The sequence below is a fragment of the Vicugna pacos genome, chromosome 5 (assembly GCF_048564905.1).
Source record: "Vicugna pacos chromosome 5, VicPac4, whole genome shotgun sequence".
Classification (NCBI taxonomy): Eukaryota; Metazoa; Chordata; class Mammalia; order Artiodactyla; family Camelidae; genus Vicugna; species Vicugna pacos.
This window is the reverse complement of record NC_132991.1, coordinates 65,631,375-65,649,534: the sequence shown is the minus strand read 5'-3', so window position 1 is coordinate 65,649,534 and position 18,160 is coordinate 65,631,375. Positions and strand designations below refer to the sequence as shown.

The 18,160-nt window shown below is 40.2% G+C and overlaps 1 protein-coding gene across 10 annotated transcripts in view; it reads left to right on the top strand.

Moving 5' to 3' along the window:
- The window catches only part of ADAM23 (ADAM metallopeptidase domain 23), a 216,114-nt gene that overhangs the window by 92,462 nt on the left and 105,492 nt on the right, over positions 1 to 18,160 (top strand). For all 10 annotated transcript variants that reach the window (XM_072961392.1, XM_031678166.2, XM_015240053.3 and 7 more), the window contains one exon: positions 2,690 to 2,766. In XM_072961392.1, the coding sequence (XP_072817493.1) occupies positions 2,690 to 2,766 (77 nt within the window). The remainder of the gene's footprint in view (positions 1 to 2,689; positions 2,767 to 18,160) is intronic.

Sequence of the window (18,160 nt, the reverse complement as noted above, 5' to 3'; positions counted from 1 at the left end):
AACTGAGGCTTGCTTTGTCGACGCGTTATAAGCTTATTTAACAACAGTCAAATTGTATGACTTCCAGCAATTCCTTTTAAATGGGGTAAGCAGGTGCTTCCAGTGTTGACTGAGATAAACGCACAGCCTAAAAGCTGAGAGTTCCGTTTTATTCGGTGGACGTTTCTGAGGACTCAGACCCCTTTGAGCCCGGGATGACAGCCTCCCAGATGGCTCACAAGAGACTGGGGAGGAGCCAGGGTATATAGGTGTTCTACAACAAAGACCAGGTAGTTGGAACATTAAAGATTACTATTAAAGAAAACCAGACATCTCAGCTTGAAGAATTTAGTGCTTTTCTATGTATGGGAAAGAGCAAACGTTTGGGCTCACTGATATCATTCCTTTGATAAGCACCTGGCTATCTAGGGCCAGTATCCTGTCCTTTCATCTTCTGAGTCCCCTCAGGCTGCGGAGGCTGGGCTGCCTGCTGGTCTTCACTGTGGAGGTGGCTGATGACTTGATGGCTTCAGCATTCTTTGTTTACGGATAATGGCTTGCAGTATTTTTCTCTCACACTGGGCTAGTATTGTCGTTATTTGGCAACAGGGTTTTGTTGGGGTTTATACTTTTCTCAGTGCTTATTTGCTGTGAAATGGGCTTTTCGCTGGGTCGCTGTCAGGTTCTTTTAGTGTTTATAAAGATGCTCAAAGAAGTCCATTTATCAGATCTTTTGGGCCAGGGTGCCATTAATAAACTCTTCTCTACTATTTAGTATTCTTAAGAGAAAATATGCCTAAGGACTTATCTTATTCTCAGAAAGTTAAGGTTTTTTTTTTTTTAAACCGTTGGGACCCAAATTATTCATCAAATGAAAAATTTCATGCAAAAATTAATGCCTTCAAGGTGCAGAATGGTTATAGATTAAAGACTGTGTGATATTTGTGTTAGGTAAGTAGAGCTTCTCCTGCAGATGACAGAAACCACACCTGAAAAGACAAAAATTTCTTACCCTCTCAAGGAGTTGTCTGCATACAGGAAGCCCAGATCAAGGACGATCCTGCTCTACATGGTTGGTTGGGGTTTGATGTGGCATCCTATTGTATTAGGGATTGTGGTGCCTTCTCTCTCATTGCTCTCTATTTAAAATTAAATACGTTAGTTTTCTTTTTATTTTGTTTGTTGATTATTGTAGAGTGACTTTCTATCTGATCAGCAGTTATGCTTGATAAGAAGTAGAAGTCATGGTTTACCTATCATATTTTATGGCTTTGGCATGGCAAAATAGTCCTGACAATAAATATTTAGTTAATTAATTGAAAGTTGATACGTTTGGGGAATTGTTGTCAAAAGTACAACTGTTTGCAAGACCACTGTAGTGCGAGCTGTGAAGCTCCCCGTCTAGGTTGGGTAGGTCATGATCACGGTAGAGGGAGGGACGAACACAGCGTTTCTGAAGGCCTGAAGACCAAGAGTTCATTCCCAGCATACTTGTGAAGGAGACTTCATAGAAAGTAATGCCCTTGGGCTGCCCTTGAAGGATGAATAGGATTTCAATAATAAGAAATGGAGGAGGAAGGCAAAGAGGAGCATGGGGTGGTATTGGTTGGGGGAGGGAAGGGGGCGTGGAAAATGTCTGGTTGCCATGAGTGTAGCACTTTGCAGGTGATTTGTGATACCCAGTGTGCCTTAGGAATGAAGTCTGGGGGAGGAATGTTTGTGAGCAAGGCGGTGGGTATTGCATTTATCCTTGCCCCGCTTTTTTTTCTACAGGAGAGTTTTATCTTGGATAATACTTTAACAAAACTTCATTGATTTGTTAATTTATATTATTCAAATATTGTGAGCTATATTAGCCTTTAATACCTAGAACATATGATTCATGTTTAAATGAAATTATCTTTAAGGACAGTATTTGTAAATATGTGACTTTCAAAGGGGGACTTGAACTCTCAGTATTCATGAAGGACCTGGTTCTAACTGCTCTCTGAAGTTAAAAGGTTGTGCTAGCCCCTTTTACTGGTGCGCTCTGCTGATACATCATTTAGGGAAAGTTCCAATTCCTGATGAAGAGCAGAGCGCTGACATGATTTTTCACTTAGGTGTGCAGAAAGAAGTGGTTAGCTTTGTGCACAAAATAGGCTGAAATCAAGCTTTAATTAGTCAGACTTTTGCGTAATTCATCACGGTCACTTTGAAAGTCCAGTTGAATCCACTCTTGATTTTTATCACTATGGGTTCATTTTAAAGGACTTTTAATAGTTCCTTGCTGCACAGGTATTTAGGTCTTCCAAGGAAAGCCGTGACAGCGCACCTGGTCTCTTTTTAAAGAAATGAATTGTTATATAAAGATCCATAAAGAAACGAATCAGTACATAAAATTTTTCTTATTATTAAATATCATTCTTGATATCAGTGTAATCAGCTTTAAAGACAGGTAAATAAGCTAAGGTTCTTTCTTTTTTTTTTTAAACATTTTTTATTGATTTATAATCATTTTACAATGTGTCAAATTCCATTGTTCAGCACAATTTTTCAGTCATTCATGGACATATACACACTCATTGTCACATTTTTTTCTCTGTGATTTATCATAACATTTTGTGTATATTTCCCTGTGCTATACAGTGTAATCTTGTTTATCTATTCTACAATTTTGAAATCCCAGTCTATATAAGCTAAGGTTCTTTCTGTCTTTTTGAATCCACAGGCTGTCCATCTGGCCCAGGCAAGCTTCCAGATTGAAGCCTTCGGCTCCAAATTCATTCTTGACCTCACACTGAACAAGTAAGTATCTAGTTATGATCCTGTTAAGAAACAAGTGCAATAAAACTCAACTTCATGATAATAGTTTAGTCAAAATAATGTCTGTTGTTGAAGAAACTGGTATTTTCTAGCTAATTAAATGTCATATAGCACTTAAAGAAAACTATAAAAGTCTGAAGTTAATGGTCTTTTTTTTCTCTGAAAGAAAAGGCATTTAACATTTAACTTGTTAAAAATCTCAAATATAGTGCTTAGATATTATGATTTAAATGGAATAAATAGTTGTAGTAATGCTAGTTAATTAAAAGTTAACTAAGATCATTACTGTACAATAGCAGGCATGCTAAATTACTGACTCAAGTATAATTAGACTTCAGTCTCGAAATTTCTTCCCTTTTACCTTTCAGTACCCAATTCACATGACTTCTGTATGAAGAACAAACAAAATGATGACTTGCAAATACCTATTTTGAGAAGCTTCTTTGCTTCATAATTTCCTCTAATACAGTTTCTTAGAAATTTTGGTCTTGATGAAAATTTACCCGATTTTTCTCTGAGCATGTGTTTATGTTGATATATAAATGCTATTTCCCAAGTTGGAACCAGATGCACAGATGTCTTTGTACAAAGCACACAAAAGAACTGTTGCCTTAAGCAGGGCTTTTCAGCTTCTAATTGAGCCAACAGTGAGCCTTTCTTTGGTGAAAGAGTTTGCTGCATGGTTTTCTTTAGTTTAAGAAGCTCCAGTCAGTATTTTAAACTCTCATCAGTATTTTGACCAGGATTGCATTTTTTGCCAGAAAAATACCACGTAATACTATCAGACACTATAATGTAGGTGACCGTAGTCAATATCTGAGAAATTGCAAAAGGCTGTAAAGAACACCTATTAAATTTCTTGTATGCCAAATTCTGTGAGCTCTGCAGAAAAAAAAAAAATGCAGAGTCAGCTTGGGTACTCCTTACTCAAGTGTAATTGCAGCTTTAAGTCAGAATGAATCAGCAAACTCAGAATTTCCTGTGTTAAAGATATTGCAGGTTTTCCTCCTTGAGTTTGCTGAGCATTGGTTGAGTTCCTTTTCACCATGCTGGGTCAGCATTGTGCCTGCCTAAGAGATTTGTCTTGCCAAATCTTAGACTATGTAGAGTAGCAAGATACAGCTAATTTTAGTTTGTTTAGCTAAACTTTAACTCTTACTGCAATGGAGACTGTCATCCCAGACTGTAGCTTGGTGATAGCAACCAACATTGCTGTGTGTTTGAACATTGAGACATGCTGGCTGCAGCAGAGTCTCCCAATCAGATGACTGAGAAAGGGTCATATGGGGACATCCAGTATACTTAGAGGTCTGGAAACACATCAGAAAATTACTTACCACTAATATTTAACATGCAAATGAATTAAGTTGAGCACCTACTGTGAGCCTTGCCTTAAGGAGCTTATAGTCTAGTTGGGAAAGATCGATGGATATATATATTGTTTTATTATTTACTTATTTTTTAAAAAAATTTTCTCTTCTATTTTTTTTATTGTTGGTTTACAATGTTGTGTTAATTTCTGGTGTACAGCATAATGTTTCAGTCATACATATACATATGCATATCCCTTTCCATATTCTTTTTTATTATAGGCTATTACAAGATATTAAATATAGTTCCCTGTGCGATACAGTAGAACCTTGTTGTTTATGTGTTTTATATATAGTAGTTAGTGTCTGCAAATCCTGAACTCCCAATTTATCCCTTCCTACTCCCTTTCCCCCAGTAATCATAAGTTTGCTTTCTATGTCTGTGAGTCTGTTTCTGTTTTGTAAATAAGTTCATTTGTATCATTTTTTTAATATTCCACTTATAAGTGGTATCATATGGTATTTTTCTTTCTCTTTCTGGCTTAAGTTCAATTAGTATGATGATCTCCAGGTCCATCTATGTTGCTGCAAATGGCATTATTTTATTCTTTTTTATGGCTGAATAGTATTCCATTGTATAAATATACCACAACTTCTTTATCTAGTCATTTGTCGATGGACATTTAGATTGCTTCCATGTCTTGGCTATTGTAAATATTGCTGCTATGAACATTGGGGTGCATGTATCTTTTTGAATTAGAGTTCCCTCTGGATATATGCCTAGGAGTGGGATTGCTGGATCATATGGTAAGTCTATTTTTAGTTTTTAAGGAATCTGTATACTGTTTTCCATAATGGCACCAAACTACATTCCCACCAATAATATAGGATATATAATTTTAGAAGAATGTGAAAGTGGTTGTGCCAGAGATAAACATGGAATGCCATGGTAGCACTAAAGAGAAGAAGCTCTTTAGTCTGGAGGAGTGTGAAAAGGCATCTTGGAGATGGGGCTGCTTAGCTAAATCTTGGAGGTCAAGTGCTAGTGAGGAAGGGAAGTGTTGGGGATGGATGGGAGAGAGAGGGAGAAAATGGAGAAGTGTGTTCTAGACAGAGAAGATAGTGTGGGCTAAGGAGGCAGGGCCATGCAGCAGTGCAGCACGTTCAAGGGAGCATGAATCCTTTGTTGAACTTCTTTGGTAAATTACAGCGTTGACGCGTAGGGAGATAAGTCAGGAGAGATAGGCCCAGGCCCAGGGACAGCTCAACTCATGCAGGCGCTTGTATGTCATCATTGAGTGATTGGCCATCATTCCCTAGACTGTGAAAACTGAAGTAAGGGGAACAAACAGAAGCTTTCTTCTCAGGAAGTGCTAAAAGGCATGGAGAGGAAATGCTTTTAAGAAGTCATCAGTTGATAAAAATCATGAGGATTGTTTTGACATGGATGACAAGGCAGAAAGAAGAGTTCAGGGTAACAGGTGCTTGATTGGGTAGCTGGGTGGAAGGTGGTATCCTGCTGAAATGGGCAGCACAGGGAACAAATAGGTGAGATGGTGAACAGAAAAGAACATGAAATCGGAGACGTCATTGATTTGAGGGGCTTTGGGACATCTGTGAGGCCGTGTGTAGGAGGCAGGTGGATACAATCCTCTGAAGTTCAGGGAAGAGGTGGGGGCTGGAGATAGTTGAGTTGAAAGTAATTTCCATGTGAACATTAATGACAAACATGGTTGTGAATGAGATGACCCGGGGGCCGGGGGGTAAAATAAGAGCATAAGCTGGGAATATAGTTAAGAGTTGAGGAGAGAAAGAGGAGCCCGTGAAGGCACAGAGAATGAGTAGGAGGAGAATCTGAAGAATAATTAAATAGAGTTTCAAAACAGAAAGATGTGATAGAGAGTCTCACATGGGGTAGAGTGATCTAGTAAGATAAGGAGCAAAGATGGCCTTTGTATTTACCAATCAAGTAATCACCGATGGTCTGAAGGCAGTAGTTTTAGTGACGTTTTGGGACAGAAACCAGGCGACAGTGGGCTGGGGGTGACAGAGAGCAGGCGGTGTGGAGAGAGCAAGGACGCACTGGGAAGGTTTGGGTGAGAAGGAAAGAGAGCTAGAGTAGTAGCCAGAGGAAGACATGGGGTCAGGGATGGGTTTTTCAGGGTAACAGAGCAAGTGTTAGGCTGAGAGATGGAGCTGGTGAGAGTGAGAGGTGATAATGCAGAAGAGAGCGGAGATAATTTATGGAGCAAGATCTGGGTGAAGATAGAAGGCAGTGAGAGCAAAAGCCCAAGGACAGAGCTTAGTTTTGAACCAGGAGAGACAGTTCATTCCCAACATGTGTGGAGGGGTTGGGGGCATGCAGGTAGAGACTGGTTTGCCACAGAAGGGATGGAGTTCAGGAAACGTATCTCTAAAGTGTTCCTTTTTCATACAGACAGCATTATCTGCCCTCGGGATTGGGATGGAGAGGGAGGGTGAGTTGGGAGTTGAGGAAAAGAATGAAAGTTTAGGCTAACAAGCAAAGAAATGAGTGAGGAAGCTCACTAAGGCCAGGTTATAAAGAACTTATGAGCAGCCTTCATTAGAAGTTGTATGTGTTGGTCTTTTTGTCACTGTTCCTGATAGTGTTTTTGTTGTTGTTGTTGTTTTGTTTTGTTTTATTTTAAACCTGGAATACTCCAGTAACTCCATCACTGCAGTGTGTGAGGGAAGATGGGAGACCTTAGTATGGATCAGGGTTTCGTTTTTCTGGTGCTAGCCCGGAGGAAGAACAGTGGACTCAGAGCTCTTTGAATACTGGCGAGTACCTTGCGTAGTTAGGTGTCAGGATCCAGTCTGGGTAAGAAAGAAGATGAGGTCGAGAGGAGGCTTATGGACTGGGAAGAATGGAGGTCTCTGTGGGGAAAAGTAAATGCAGTGAGAGGGAGACCGGGAGAGCCATCCTCATGTGGTATCTCCCTGTACAGAGTCCCGAGCTGTCTGAGCGCAGCGTGTGTGACCTGGAGACAAGGGAACTGGATAGGAGGATGACAAGTGTTGGCTGGGGTGGGTCTCTAGTTTAAATAAATTTCAATGGCTGGGATTAACTAAAAAGTCTGATCCATTAGAATATACTTAAGGAGTCAAGAGTAGGGTTGGGGGTATAGCTCAGTGGTAGGGTTCGTGCTTGGCATGCATGAGGTCCTGGGTTCAATCCCTAGTGCCTCCAGTAAAGGGAAAAAAATAAAAATGCTAAAAAAAAAAAAAAGAGTGGCAAAAAAAAAAAAAAGAATCAAGAGAATTTTAAAAATCAGTCATGAAGGAACCAAAAGAGCTTCTGAGGAAAGAGGGATCTCATTTCCACTTTTGGGTGGTCATTGCCACACTATTTACAACAATTTAACCTCATTAAGGAGGGGAAGGGCAAAAGGTGCATGGTAGGTATGTGGGCTCAGAAAGGGATGAAAGCATGATGAATTCATGTAAGCTAATCAAAGGGGCAGGCAGGAGAATCTAAATGGTCAATGACCTCACCAGACCTGGACTGCCAACTTGTGAAGACTACCCTGATGTGCGTTCCCGAGAGGAGAGGCTTTTGAGTTTGTGCTTATATAGATTGAAAAATGAGGTTTTGGCTTGCTGAGGCATCTCATGGCAGAGATATGTGTCTTATCTGTTTGTTCAACAAACGTTGTGGGCACCTGCTGGATGCCTGCGAGGGCTGTAGGTGCCGATGCTGCTGGGGATGTGACAGACAAGGTCTCCATCTCGCCTGATGGAGCTTTGTCCTAGGGGGAGAGACAGACTGTGAGCCACTACATAAAGACAAGTGTGTTGAGGAACATACAGCTGGACTGTGTGATGGAGAGGAACTTCTGCTGGGGGCGGGTGATTTAGCTGTCATGGGGGCCAAAAGGTCTGTCTGTAGAGGGATGTTGATCTGAGACCTGATTGTTGATGATGGGGCACCACATGAGGCTAGAAGGTGAGGGTTCCACTTAGCTGGGATGGTGAGGCAGCACGGGCTGAGGAGGGTGTGGAATGTTCAAGAAGGACAGAGGCTGGTGTGACTAGGGTGCAGTGTGGGGCAGGGGGTGGTGGGGGACATAGGAGATGAGCTCAGAGATGACACCATGTGGCCGGACCGTGAAGAGCCACTGTCCATGGTGAGGCGTTGGGGTGGGAAGCCATTGGAGCATCGCACTGTTGGATTTACATTTTCTTTCGTCCAAAAGTTGTGGCTTCAGAGGACCTTTGGTTGTATTCCTTTCAGGAGACTTTCTTTTCCAATTTTGTTTTGTTTTTTTTCTCGAGCATAAATATTGTTCCAAGTTACAGAAGGTTTAAGAAAGATTACGAGATAGACAGTTCTTAGTGTGTATTGATCCTTGGAAGTCCCTGGGTGTCTGAGGATTGTCTCCCCGACTGTAATTGTGCCAAAGCCCGTATCACCTATTATGAAATTTGCTGGTATCTTCAGAAAATGTTGATTGGGAATAATTGGGATCAGAGCTGCGTGATGGTTGAGAGCACGGGTTCTGGACTCAAGAATCTGGAGGCTGCTTCTTACTAGCTGTGTGACCTGGGGCAGGTCTCTTAGCTTCTTCATTTTTAGTGACAACTTGGGATACAATTCACATGCCATAAGATTCACTCCTTTAAAGTGTACCATTCAGTGGTTTTTATTATATTCACAGGGCTGTGCAGTTATTACCATCTAGTTCCAGGACATTTTTGTTGCCCCAGAAAGAAACCCTGTACTCGTAGCAGTCACTTCTCACCCCCCTCACCCCCAGGTTTCTGGCAGCCACTCATCTACTTTCTGTCTCTGTGAATTTGCCTTTTCTGGACATTACATATAAATGGACTTATACAGCTTGTGACCTTTTGTGACTGGCCTCTTTATGTTGCATAATATTTTCAAGACTCAAGGTTGTGGCTGAAAAACAGGCCGTTGTGTGGATGTATCCTTAACTTCTTAAGCTTTAGTTTCCTTCTTAAGCAGTAGGTCGTTGTAAGGCTTGACTGAGATAATACGTGGTCCTTATACATGTCTGCTAATTGGAAGGGCATGGTCACTGCTGTGGACTGAATTCCCCCTAAAATTCCTAGGCTGAAGCCTTAACCTGCACCCTGACTATATTTAGAGTTAGAGCCTATAAGGAGGTAATTAAAGTTAAATGAGTTTATACAGTGGAGCCCTCATCTGATAGAATTAGTATTCTTGTAAGTGAGACACCAGAGAGCTTGCTCTCTCTCTTTCTGCCATCGGGGGACGCAGCAAGAAGGCAGCCATCTGCAAGCCAGGAAGAGAGTCCTCACCAGGAATTGAATCAGCCTGCATCTTGTTCTTGGATTCCTAGTCTCCGGAAGTGTGAGAAGTAAATTCCTGTTGTTTAAACCCCCAAGTTTATGGTATCTTGTAATGGCAGCCTGAACTGATTCACACACTCAGTATATATTTGTATTTATGCTTATTATCATAAGCAAGTGACGGCAAGGCAGTCACTGGGCTGAGTGTTGGGCAATTTGAGATTGAAAAGGAATCACTGGTCTCATGGAGCTTATGATCTAATGGGAAAAGCACAAGCCTTTGCTTTGGTTTCAGTCAGTATTTTTTTCTGACTTTTGTACATGAGGGTGATATACTATGTGATCTTATCCCTGCTGAAAGTGAACTGAAGAAGAAATTGGAGACAGTCTGTCAGGTCAAGGTTGGTATGCATTCAAGGTAGTGAGCACTAAGAATTCAGACAACATACTTCTGTTGAGTTGAAAACGTACTTGCGATACATTTGGTCCTTCTCCAGCTGTCCTACAGCTGCTTACCAGAAATCCATTAAAGAACATGCCAAGGGTTGAAAGTCATTGAATATTTCGATATTTAACCTCCTATCTGATTGTGTCTGATGTGAATGCTGAGGTCCTCAGCATGCTTTCTTGTTTATTGTGGAGTGAAATCCCTGCCTGAAATCCTCTGGCTTCTGCCTGGTGGAGAGAGGGAAGTAGTCTCAGGAGGCATCAGATACAAAATCTTCTTGGTTAATAAGACAACAGCTTGTCCCTATGAGAACACTACTCCAGCGAGAGAATAAGGGAGTCCTACAAGCCTCTCCTCCACGTTTGTCTTGGACAGTATCCAGGAGAGCTCTGATTGGGTGAAATCAGTATAGGACATAAGTATTGGATGGCTATAGCTTAAAACTGAGGAGTGGACCAAAAACGTAGAGAGTAAAGACTGCTTCATGGGACCACATGAACTGAGAGAAACAACTCTGATTTTGGACGAAGAATGAAATGCTAAAATCTATTATTATTGTCAAACATGTGCTGAGCTAAAATGATAGTGCTTGTGTGATCATCAGCTGTCTGTGGTTTGCATTCCACACTGCCGTGTGAGCAGAGGGTTCTGTTGTGAATGGGCCACTCTAGAGGAAATACAGGGCAAGGTTGTGGATGAACAGCTGTGGTCTTTGGAGGACACTCTATCTCTTCATTTCCCTGGGAGGGTAACGGCTGAAGAATAATTCCTGATGAGGGCACCACTGGAGATGTGTAACGCTACATCAGAGGTAACTGTTTTTTTCTCCCAGCATGCTCATCTCACCATCCTGGAGAAGAGGACCCCTTTCTGCTTCCTTAGGGAAGTTCTAGTGAAGGGCTTCTTTTTATCACCCCTTCATACCCTCTCTACCACTGCTCTTTCCTCCGTAGTGGGAGGAAGACCAGTAGAGCAGAGTCTGACATCCACTGAGCCATGAGTTGGTTTACTTTATATAAAATGAGAGAACTAAGCTTGGATAGCTTCTCCACTAAGATATCTACTCCTGGGAGAGATGGGAAATCCCTTGGTGCTTCTAGATTCCACTCTGCAATCAGAGCAAATACTCAGGTATTCACTGTCATTATTCTAGCTCCTCTGCTTGGAACAGGGTAGCCAGGCCGAATCATTCTACCTCTGCAGGCTCGCTGGAAAGCACCTCCATTTCCCCCCAATATTCATAAGTATTTTATTTCTCTCTTAACTGGATATAGTTTTTTTAATGTTTATTTTTTATTGAAGTGCAGTCAATTTACAATGTTAGGTTCATGTGTACAGTGAAGCGATTCAGTTATACATATATGTACATATATATTTATGTATGTATTTTTCCCAGATTCTTTTCCATTGCAGCTCATTGGAAAGCCCCTTTATTCTAAGGTCCCAGCCACATTCACCAGTCTCACTTGATTAGGAAAATTGTATTTGGGGGCTGAACCTTGTCCTATCTGGCCCTATCCTTTTGTGTACATACTTTATTGACTAGAACATGGAGTGGTGACTGGCAGTCCAATAAAGGTGAAGCTCTATACTGTATGTTATCACATGTGGGATCTGAAAAATAGAACAGACAAATGAATGTAACAAAACAGAAATAGACTCACAGATACAGAGAACAAATGTCATTACCAATGGGGAGAAAGAAGAGAGGAAGGGCAAGATAGAGGTGGGGATTAAAAGGCACAAACTACTATGTACAAAATAAGTAAGCTACAAGGCTGTATTGTACAGCACAGGGAATATAATCATTATTTATAATAACTTTAAATTTAGTATATTGTATAAAAACTTTGAATCACTATGTTGTACACCTGAAACTAATATGATATTATAAATCAACTATACTTCTCTTAAAAAAGGTTAAAGCTTCTGTAACCTAGAACAAACCCTTTGGAGAGACATTGTTAGACCTGGGTCATACCTAGATTGGGCTTTGGGATACATAAGTAGAGAGTGGTGACATTTGTCATTGCGCTACCAGGAATGCCAGCAAAGGAAGATCAGCGTAGCATCCCCTGTTCAGCGAAGTACTCAGACCTCAGCCACAGCGCTATTGCATTGACTCTCAGTGATGTCTCCCTTCACCTAGAGATGGTGTTCAAGGTGTGTACTGATGAGTGTGTCAGGAAAATAGCGGGTAGTGCGAGGATTCAGATGATTAGAGTGGCCTTAGTGTCTCCACATGGTATGTAAGAATAAAGTACGATGAAAAGGTTGAAATAATGCATTCAGTAAGGTCTAGATTTAGGATAAAATCTTTGTTCTGATTTTTGGGGAATCAGAGGTGTTTGATTTAAGAGAATATCTAGAAAATGCTGATCTATAGAAATACATGCACACAGTAATTTGCTCTTTAAAAGTAGTTCACGCAATGCTTTTGAAAGAAGAGAACAGCCACATTGATGTAGTTTCAGTTAGATTAAATAAAGACCCTGACTTTTGTGCTGATTAGCATGGTCAATTCATTCTTTATTCAGCCAACAAACATTTATTGAGCATCTAGTTTGTGCAAGACACTGGACTGAGCAACCCAGGGAATTCAGAGTTGCGTAAAAGAGTTTCTTCTCTCCAAGAGCCCACAGCAGAGAAATGAGATTAAAATATATACAGATTGTACTAAACATGGCAAGAAGTGACTTGGGAGGTGTTGGTGCTGGAAGGTTTTGTGGGGAAGATGGGATTTCATGTTCGTCTTAAAGGATGCTGTCTTGGTTTTGGTTCTCCTAGTAGCAAACCCTGAGGCAAGAATTCTAGGAAATACCTTTTGGAAGTAGGGGGAGTGAGATGTGGAAGAGAAGGCCACTAAAATGGGTGATTTCCCATGTGCCCAACTGGGGCTCCTTCCCACTGAGGAAACCCTGGGAGTCTGTGGATTCATCCTCTAGAACGTGCCAGAATATTATCCAACTGAGGGGCAAGGAAGTTGGAGTTTTGTCCACTGACTGCCAGTCTTTTGTTGGTTGAGGGCTGTTTCTGGGGGCAGTAACTCTTCAGGACGTCCCCTCTTGCCTCCTCGGGGTAGAAAAAAGCCAAGAGTCGTGGGTATCTCCAGTCACCTGCCTTCAGCGTGTTCAGGTGACCGTTGAATGTGGACATGTGGACATGTCATGTCAGAATCTGCTAAGGATGCTTCTATTGGAAAGATGTGGGAAGGAGAAAGGTGCATTCATGTGGGGAAATGGCAGAGCAAAGATGTGGGAGCAGGAAAGCATTGAACCCCCAGTGTGAGGGGAGAGTGGTGAACCCCTTTGCTCAAATATACTTGGACCATCAAGAGTGGATGGAAGGTGATCTGCCTGTTTGGATTCACTGCATACTGAGGGGGGAATCTCAGTTTCGTGCTTTTGAACATCCTTTTAGCCCTGCAAATTTGGAGATTGGAACTTGAAAGTTGGTTTGTAAGAAGAAACATGTGAGAAGAGACAAACCTCCTGCCCCATTTGCCTTTTGTGAGTGAACAGAAGGAGGAGCTAGGAGCTGTGGCTGGGGCAGAGGGCGGGGCTGTCTCGTCTTACTTCTTGGCTTGTGAATTGGCTTGAGTCCTGACCCAGGGTTGGCTGGTGTGAGCCTCAGTGCTGACCCCCGCTTCTCTCCCACTAGCTGCCCATCATTCTCACTGCTGGAATGCCTCTCACGCATCTGGGCGAGAGAAGCAGGGAAGGTCCTGGCTTTTCGAAGTTCAGGCTTTTGGTCTCAACCTTGCTCCTGAGGCTGCCAGCCTTCCAGCGCATGCTTTCTGGGTTTGAGTCCAAAGGAGTTAGAAGTGACAAGAAACACTGCTCTCCATTTCAGGATTCTGTGTCTTTAAGATTCTGCTAACTCGTAGCCTAAAAGCTTTATTTCAGGGATCTGTAGCAGGAAGGCTTTCTACTACAATAGTTCTGACGATGGCTCTGTACTAAGTAAGCCCTTTATCCGTATTCTTCAGTTTAATTCCTGTCACTAACCCTGCGAGGAAGACTGGGTAATCTCCAGCGACCTGAGGCCTGGGGAGATGCAGCCACCTGCTGGTGTGCAGCGGGGGCTGCCAGTCTGGGGCCGCCTTCTGTGGCTGCTTAGCATAGCCCTGGACTATCAATTTACAAGGGAGCTGGGCATAATTCTAACGATTGCTCATCTGTTTGCATTAAGTGAGAAGAAAGAATTTAACTAATTTAGTCAATTTTTAACTATATAAAGAATGTAAAAGGCTCAGGATTTAAAATAATAACAACAAAAATATATTGAGGTAACATTGTTTTATAACATTTTGTAAGTTTTGTGTGTACATGATATTTCTACTTCTGTATACACTACAGTGAGCTCAGCACCCAAAATTTAGTTACTGTTCACAATACAATTGATCCCCTGTACCCATCTCATGCCCCTCCCCCAACTCCTACTCCTTCCCTTCTGGTAACCTCTGTTCTCTATATCTGCATGTTTATTTTGTTTTGTTTTGTTTTGTTTATTTACTTATTTCATTTAATACTCTACATATGTTATTTGTCTCTCTCTGTCTAACATTTCATTTAGCATTATACCCTTAAGATCCATGAACATTGTCACAAATGGTAAGATTTCATCCTTTTTTATGACTGAGTAGTTAGTATTCCATTGTATACATATACCACATATTCTTTATCCATTCATCTGTTGATGGGCACTTAGGTTGTTTCCATATCTTGGCTACTGTAAACAATGCTGTGATGAACATATGGGTGCATATATTTTTTCAATTTAGTGTTTTCATATTCTTTGGATAAATATCCAGAAGTAGAATAGCTGGATCATACGGTAGTTCTATTCTTATTTTTTGAGGACTAGCCATACTGTTTTCCAAAGTGTTTGCACAAATTTACATTCCCACCAACAGTGTGTAATGGTTCTCTTTTCTCCATATCCTTGTCAACACTTACTATTTCTTGCCTTTTTGATAACGGCCATTCTAGCAAGCATGAAGTGATACCTCATGGTTTTAATTTGTGTTAATTAGTGATATTGAACATTTTTTATGTACTTGTTGGCCATCTGTATGTCTTCTTTGGAAAAATATTTAGCTCCTCTCCCTAATTTTTAACTGGGTTGTTAGTTGTTTGTTGTTGAGTTGTATGAGTTGTTTATATATTTGGGATATTAACTGCTTATCAAATATATGATTTGCAAATATGTTCTCCCTTTACCTTGGTTGTCTTTTCATTTTGTTAATGGTTTCTTTTGCTGTGCAAAAGCTTTTTAGTTTGATGTAGTCCCATTTGTTTATTTTTGCTTTTGTTTTCCTTGCCTAAGAAGATATCCAGAAAGATGTCACTAAGACCAATGGCAAGGAATATAGTGCCTATGTTGTCTTCTAGAAGTATGGTTTCAGAAACTAATATTCAAGTTTTTAATCCATTTTGAGTTGATTTTTTGTGTATGGTGTGAGATAGTGGTCTAGTTTCATTCTTTTGTGTGTGACTGTCCAATTTTGCCAACACCATTTATTGAAGGGCCTATCGTTTCTCCATTGTGTGTTCTTTGCTCTTTGGTCATAAATTGTCCTTATATGTGTGGACTTATTTCTGGGCCATCAAATCTGTTCCATTGATCTATGTATCTGTTTTCTGCCAATATCATGCTGCTTTGATTACTAGAGCTTTGTAATGTAGTTTGAAATTAGGGTATGTAATACTTCTAGCTTTGTTCTTTTTTCTCAGGATTGCTTTGGCTAATTGAGATCTTTTGTGGTTACATAAAATTTTAGAAATTTTTGTTCTATTTCTGTGAAAAATGTCCTTGGAATTTTGATAGGGATTGCACTGAATCTGCAGAAAGCTTTAGGTAAAACAAACATTTTAACACTGTTCATTCTTCCAGTTCATGAGCACAAAATATCTTTCTCTTTGTGTCTTCTTCAGTTTCTTTCAACAGTGTCAATAGTTTTCAGAGTGCAGGTCTTTCATCTCCTTGGGTAAATTTATTTTTAGGTATTTTATTCTTTTTGTTGTGATTATAAATGGTATTGTATTTAAATTTCTCTTTTGGCTAGCTCATTGTTAGTGTTAGAAATGCAAGAGATTTTTTGTATATTGATTTTACATCCTGCAACTTTACTGTATTTATTATTTCTTATAGTTTTTCTTTGGAATCTTTAAGATTTTCTATATCTAAAATCATGTCATCTGCAGATAGTGACAGTTTTACTTCTTTCTTTCCAGTTTGGTTCTGAATATCTTTTTTTGGAGGGAGTAATTAGGTTTATTTTTTAATTTATTTTTAGAGGAGGTGCTGGGGATTGAACCCAGGACCTTGTGCATGCTAAGCATGCACTCTGCGACTGAGCTATACTCTCCCTGCTTCTTTTCCAGTTTGGATACCTCTTATTTCTTTTTCTTGCCTAATTGTTCTTGCTGGGACTCCAATACTGTGATGAATAAGAGTGGTGAGAGGGGACATCCTTGTCTTGTTCCTGATTTTGGAGGGATAGCTTGCAGTTTTTCACCATTGAGTATGATGTTAGCTGTGGATCTGTCATATATGGCCTTTGTTATGTTGAGGTATACTCCTACTATGCCCATTTTATTGAAAGTTTTTGGTGTTAAAGCTTGTCATATCCTTTTCCTGCATTTATTGAAACGACCACGTGGCTTTTATTCTTCAATTTGTTAATGTGGTGTATCACACTGATTGAATTTACAGATGTTAAGCCATCTTTGCACCCCTGAAATAAATTCCACTTGATCATGGTATATGAACCTTTTCGTGTATTGTATTTAGTTTGCTGATACTCTGTTGAGGATTTTTGCATCTGTGTTCATCAGAGATGTCCTGTTATTTTTTGTGTGTGTTGTTCTTGTCTGGTTTTGTTATTCTGATAATGTTGACCTCATAAAATGAGTTAGAAAGCATTCCCTCCTCTTCAATTTTTGGAAAGAGTCTGGAAAGGCTAAGTATTAAATCTTCTTTGAATGTTTGATAGAATTTATTTGTGAAGTTGTCTGGTCCTGAGCTTTTGGTTTTTGGAAGTTTTTTGACTACTCTTTCAGTCTCTTTGCTAGTGATCAGTCTATCAGATTTTCTATTTCTTTATGATTCAGTATTGAAAGTTTGTCTGATCTTAAGAATTTGTCCATTTCTTCTAGGTTGTCCAATGTGTTGATATATAGTTGTTTGTAATATTCTCTTATAATCCTTTCTATTTCTCTGGCATTCATGGTTATTTCTCCCCTCTTATTTCTGGTTTTATTTATCAGAGCCTTCTCTCTTTTTCCTAAGTGAGTCTTCTAGCTAAAGGTTTGTCAATTTTGCTTATTTTTTCAGAGAACCAGCTCTTAGTTTCAGTAATATTTTCTGTTCTCTTTTTAGTCTCTGTTTCATTTTTTTCTGCTCTGAGCTTTGTTGCTCCCTTCCTTCTACTGACTTTGGGCTCCATTTGTCCTTTTCCTAATTCTTTTAGGTGTAAGATTAGATTTTTTATTTGAGATTCTTCTTGTTTCTGGAGGAAGGCCTGTATTGCTATAAACTTCCCTCTTAGTAAAAATAATCCTGTTTGTTGAGCAGACCAGATCATCTATTATGGACTGAACTTTGTCTCCTCAAAATTCGTATGTTGAAGTCCTAACTTCCCAGAAACTCAGAATGTAACTCTATTTGAAGGTAAGGACTTTAAAGAAGTAATTATGACTTCATTTTAAGTCTTTATGGTGGGCCTTAATCTGGTATGACTGATGTCGTTTAAGAAGAGGAAATTTGGACAGCGACATGTGTGTGCAAAGGGAAAGACCATGTGAGGACACAGTGAGAAGATGGCCGTCTGCAAGTCAAGGAGAGAGGCCTCAGAATGAAACCAACACTGCCCGAACCTTGCTCTTGGACTTCTAGACTCCAGAAATATGAGGCAGTAAATTTCTGTTGCTTAAACCTCCAGTCGGTGGTACTTTGTGATGGCAGCCCTAGTAAAATAATACACCATCCTCATTCATTTATTGCTTATCTGTTGCAGTGAGACAGTCAGCATCTGAGCTGCTGCTTGTTAATGGGTAAATCTGTTTATCTCTCATCGCTAATTTTGCTGCTATAATTTCCAAGTGCTGTTTTGAGAGATTATGGTCTATTTTATGTTTAGGTACTTTAGCAAGAGTGGAGCTATTTATGCATTTTGAAAAAGTTTCTGTGATAATAAGGAATCTTAAGAGGCAAAGATCCCCAAAGTTGCTGTAAGTATTGATTGCCACTGTGCCATGTGCAAAACAACCTGGATGAATATAGCTTTTTACGTGTCCTAGGGGCCCCATGATATTCTAAG